General features: G+C 31.6%; 1 protein-coding gene across 1 annotated transcript in view; it reads right to left on the reverse strand.

Moving 5' to 3' along the window:
* LOC118186875 (protein O-mannosyl-transferase Tmtc3-like) overlaps positions 1–5,771 on the reverse strand; it is a 512,127-nt gene extending 506,356 nt beyond the window's left edge. The window contains exon 1 of the mRNA XM_035357048.2: positions 5,632–5,771. Coding sequence (XP_035212939.2) covers positions 5,632–5,703 — 72 coding nt within the window. The 5' untranslated portion in view covers positions 5,704–5,771. The remainder of the gene's footprint in view (positions 1–5,631) is intronic.
* Between the last annotated feature and the right edge of the window lie 229 nt (positions 5,772–6,000).

A 6,000-nucleotide genomic window follows, 5' to 3' on the forward strand; every position in this document is an offset into this window, starting at 1 on the left:
TAAAACAGTTGCTTTTTTTAGAAAATAAGAAACAAATTAGAAGACAGTAATATTTAACAATTACAAAGTCACGTACCATCAAACCCTCTATTTTAAATATATTAAAATCACTTATAATATTAGTTCATTTAAAAATATGCATGTTTAATGGCATAACAATTTTGCATTTAATAGCTCAAAGCTCTATTCCCATAAATGAACTTCATTGAAATTATTACTGAAAAATATTTATTTCAAAAATTTCATTTAAAAAATAATGCTTTAACGGAATGAAATAAATCACGCTTCACTGTTCTTTCATATATCATTTGCTGGCGAAAGCAACAGATCTCATTTCAAGATTCCTTTTTCACATTTTTTTCCCCCGACAAAATATATACTCTCAAATCTCACTACTTTCATAAATCTTGATACTCTTCCCACAAATGTCAGCTGAATGGAGATATTTTCTACGCTTTTCGACTTCAATGGGTAAGAGTATCTAAAATCTAGCGCTAAATATTTGACAGCTATTATTGACTAGTGCTAAATATTTGACGACAAATAGCCGTCACAGAGTTAACGCTGGACTTGTTGGGTTTTGCGTTCTAAACTATCGAACACTTGAAAGTTAGCGCATTGGATAGGAATGGCTAAAACATGTTTTAGGAATGCCTAAAACGTAGGTTTTCGAAGCAGAAAATAAGGAAGACGAACGATGTCGTCACCGCAATTTCCAATCCAATGCCAATTTTTATTACACATATTTTATTAGACATTTAATATATCTAACGGATATTTTTTCAACCATTTACTCCATTATCATGGATGATAAATATGTTATTAATGCGATGCAATATATCCTTCGGCATAAGAACTGTTTGCATTTAGCTTAACAACAGAGATTCGATGTCTCAACGCTCGCTTTTACTTTTTTAAATATTAGTTTTTGGTATCATAATATTTCATTTCAAATAAAGTTTTGCATGCTAGATGAAAATGAAAAACCGAGTTTTGAGTAGCATGCTTCGTACCTCAGTAATTTCTCTTTCTTAATCTTCTTTCCTTACCCATTTGAGAATTCATTAAAACGAACATATCAAGGTAATACTAGAATTATCAAAACTTTCTGTTTTGCACTTGCTATTTAAAAATATTTCCTTACTGCATTAACCATTTCGATCTGAAATACGCAGCTTCAGTAATTTTAGTTTGCTTGAATTTCCTGTGGCTAGCTATGAAAAAACACTGTGAAGCAGTTTGTTTTCTGGAATTTGTTACAACATGATTTACCTTATTTAGTGTATTATTGGTTTGGTTTATTTGATTCGGCAAAGTGCTCGAGAACTATCTACCTAAGGGAAGGTATGCCTTGATGGAGAACTTTCTAAGAGAAAACTTGCTCGTATACACGAAAACGCCCATACAGCCATTCCGATTGCCTGGAATTAAACCTAGGTCGAAACTACCGGTGTTCAGCGATTCAACCGCTCTGGCACTGGTGGGCCCGCTTTCTTAGCTGAATGAGGAAGCATACGAATTTGTTCCTCCTTTACAGCCTAGAGATACAAAAGTATTGTGATTTGACACACATTTAAAATTTTTAGCATCAGTTTCTTTTGTGTATTTTACGTGTAATAGCATGCTACCTACTCTCGTACATAAAACTATAGTCAGTGCAAATCTGAATCCTTTGGACATACATAAGAAAAATTGGAATTTATTTTTAGAAACTGGTTCATATACCATTCTGTCATAGAGGCGTATACAGCATCGAATTATACTGCAATTTTTGTTCTACGATTATGTACAGAATATTCTTCATTGAATGACTTTATTCGATACATGTTAGACATGGGAAAACCATGTTAACTCCCATGCTGCCAGCCCGTTTGCAAAATTCGGACCTCAGACCGAGCTACAAGTGTTCAGAGACTTTACTGCTCGGTGAACTTAAAAGCTCGGTGAAGTAGTGAGTCTTAGTGACTTCTGAGAAGTGAGATTTTATTTTTTGCAATTTATTTGCATTTACTGTATTCATAAACTGTTCGTTTTCGGTTATGTGCCAGTCACAAGTCCCCCTTTCCGCTGATATACTCGTTAAACGAGCTATCCGGAGGTATTAATTAATTCCGGATAATTTCTGTTCAATCAAGAGACTTGTAAATTGAAATTTTGACTAATTGATCTCACCGTGATGCACAATCAAACGCGACAAGCAATTTGTCGTCAGGTGCTTCCGTCTCTCATTTGCTAATTGAAGCAGGACACGTCAGATTTAAGGGTAATGACGGTAAAGCTCCTCGATATTATTCCAAGATTTTTTTTCCTTAAGTGACGGCTGCTGTAAAGATCCTGTTATCTCTAATGTGCCAATTTTATTACATAGCTTGTAAACAATAAAGCATTTGTCAGAAATTTGTTTCAGATTTAAAGCATTTTTCAGAATTTTGTTTCATATTTATTAATACCTTAGAGAAGTGAATTTTTCTCTCATTGAATACCCCAAAGATGTATTATGTCTTTCACTAGTGAATAAACGCGTGCAAATTATAAATAAAGACCAGAAATATGAAAGAATCCGTGAGATATACGATTTTTCCTTTTTTCCGTATTTTTGAATTTTAAAATTACTCCTTTATCAACTTATAAAAATGCGTACGCTGTGAGTGAGTATTTTATAAATATAAATACGGAAGTCTAGGAAACATTTTTGCAATCATTTAAAAACAAACCACATTTCTGAATAATATCTTGTTACAATTTTTACACTGTAATTAATTCATTACATTAATGTAATGAAATATACTTTTTACATTACATAAAATATCGAATACAAAATTTATGCTATCACGTATTCCGTCATTGCAAGCAAACAGAAATCTAACAGTAAGTGCGTTGAAATCGTCTATGTATTTTTTTTAGTCAGCAATTTCGAAACAGTAACACAATTTCAGTATTTGGATATGATCCTACTTATGTTTTTTTTTTTACTTTCAAAAAACGAACAGTTAACGTAAATTCTCGAACTTTTAAATGTGAGATTCTTTATAGATTCTTATTTATTCTTTGTATTTTCAATATTTTAAAATTTGTCATAGCAAAATATCTTTTCAGATATTTGAACATAAACTTAAACTAAAATATTCGGATCACAGGTTAAGTTTCGATTCTGTTTTTGTCATCTCAACGTTTAATAAATCAATTAGAGCTTACATGTAATGACAAAAGTTTTGCATTAGAATAGAGAAAAAAAAGAGAGCGTGTCTTTCAACAATCTTTATCAAATCAAATGAATCATTTCAATTTCTCTTCTATGTTATCTGAAGTTAGTTCTAGTTAAATAATTTAAAGCTTTGCGTTCTGAAGCATATAAAATACAAATTTTATAGTAGAATATTTAGTTTAATGTTTACATTTCTAAGGTTAGCGTATGCCTGACAACGAAAGAAAATTAACTTTTTTCTGATGCTTTTGATACTTAATAGATAATGCTAAAATTACTGTATTGCTTTGAAACGTTCTGACGTATTTTATAGGTAATATAAATGAAATTTGGTATACTAAAAATAATATTTTCTTATGATAATACAGGCATATTATTGAGAAATCAGTACTTTTAGGCAATTTTGACTTGTTTTCTTTGTATCTGTGTCAAAGGAGGGTTTAATTGTCACACACTGTTAAATGCTGTCTTTCTAGCACCTTTATATGTGCGTAATCCACAGAATTTGGTAAGATTTGTTGTAAGATTAATGGGTATTCCTTTGTTATCGGAACCAGATTCAGTAAATGTATGTGTATATATGTATACGTGTGTCTATATACACATACTTACGTACGTATATACGACCATTTACATCTATATATGAATACATTTCTGATTCAGTTCCCGATAAAAGAAGAGTATCGATATAAGATCTACTTATACTGATTTGACGTATCAACTGAGTACACAAGTATGCCAGATTATATGAGAAAATAGAAATATCTGAATATCTTTTCAATTAAATGAAATAAATTATGTGAAATGAAGCTTAATTATGCGAATACAAGTGATAAGAAATAAAAGTTTATATAACAAATAATGAAAAATCATTCACAATAACCTTTATGAGAAATAATGTAAAGTTTAATAATACTTATTTCTGGATGTAAAATTTTCATGCAGTTTAGATATTTTTATTTATTAAGAGAATAACTCTAGAAGAAGTTCTTATTCTGATTTAGAATAAATGGCCCCAAATAAAAGTATATGTAGACTCAGTTTTAGCACAACACTCCTGTTATCAGGGAAGGGTACGGACGAACTTTTGTTTAAGATGCCCTGTATGTATCTGGAGGTTCACAACTAAAATCTTAGTAAACTGGAGAGTTTTCAGGGTAACAGTAATTACGTGTAAAATTTGTGTACGCATTAATTTTATCAGCTGTAGTATATATGCCTTTTCTATATAAAACCAACAGCATTAAAGAATTTTGCTGTTTGTTCTATTTTTACTATAGATAACTCTAGATAACAATAGTTCATAAAATTTACACATCTTCGTTTAATTTCTTTTCCCTTGATAACTACAGCAAAAGCAATATTGTTGTAATACATTTTGACACTTTATTTCATTACTTTAAACATTGAAGAAATAATCTAAAAAAAAAAAACTCACGTGAATATATATTCGAATTTTTGTTATCTTAGGGCAAAAATTGAGAACCCTATCATTCAGAGTAACCTGCTTCTTTACTAATTTTATTCCGTGCATAAAAGATGAAGCCATATATACACCAATGTACAAATAATGGCAATAATTACAGATTATACAAAATTGAAGAGAGCATCTCATCCTAATATATGACGAAATAAAATCTGAAATATTGTATAATAATAATAATAATCATAAAAACAGCTTTAGAAACTGTTTTACTTGAAATAGTATTAAATACTTAGTATTTACTTGCGTGTTAGTACAGGGTAGTAACAGAAATTTTACTGAATGCGGTAAAGCAGTGAGAGAGCTTTCTTAAGAGGTAACTTTTCGGAAATCAACATCTTATTCAGCATTGGAAGAGCCAAAATTAATTTTAAAGAAATATCACGAAAATATTATTTAAGGATAAATATATTCAGTATATAGGTTTTACGACAATCAAACAGCCATGAAATCAAATAGTCATCCCAAATGTAATTTCTTAATTTATCGGATGTTACACGAGATCAAAATCAATTTCACCATCTGACAAACGGAATGCCTGACGTAAATTTTAGAGGCTTCATACCATTGTCATATTTAAACCATTTAGATATATTGCGACGTTTTCAAGTAAATAGTTTACAAATCAAAGATTTTGATCGAAGCCCCTGTAAATCTGTGACTTAGTAGGAATTATGATATTAATTTTTCCCACGGACCCTTCGCACATTAATGCTTTAGAAAATATGTGTTATTGATGTTGTTACACGCTTTACGTAAAACGTGAAACAGGAAATGGATTTCAGTTTAGGGGAAAGAAAAATATCTGAAAAATATTTCATTATTGATTAAAAGTGCAAATATTGATAACCTGTTAAAACGAGCTATGTCCACATTTTTATGGAGCATTTCTAATTCAGTTCTAAGACTCACAATTCTCTAATGAGAATAGAACTTTCCGTACCTTAGATTTTTCATCGCTCGCTGGAGCCGATGACAAGCGACGATCGCCTCTCTTATGGGACACTCGACACATGTTTCTCGATGGGGATATTCAGCGGAGTTGGAGAGAAGTTGAGGTGTCGCTCTTCTACTCGAAAGTTGGTCGAGGACTGAGGGTCCGCCGATCGGAGTTTCGCTCTTGTTTCCGACCGAGGCGCCACCATCCCTCCTCACGATATTTGGGAACCAATAAAAGTGGTTTCCGTTTTAGGTGAAAACTGATAGAGGGGTGGGAGATGTCATATCCACCTCCGTCCTTTCCTTACTGTTCAGAATAAAAGATGCGCCTCACATTTTTGACAAGTTGAAAACCTTTAGTTGAATTGTCTCT

Source organism: Stegodyphus dumicola, chromosome 12, assembly GCF_044657685.1.
Source record: "Stegodyphus dumicola isolate Sdum_Otavi_A_Nest chromosome 12, ASM4465768v1".
NCBI lineage: Eukaryota > Metazoa > Arthropoda > Arachnida > Araneae > Eresidae > Stegodyphus > Stegodyphus dumicola.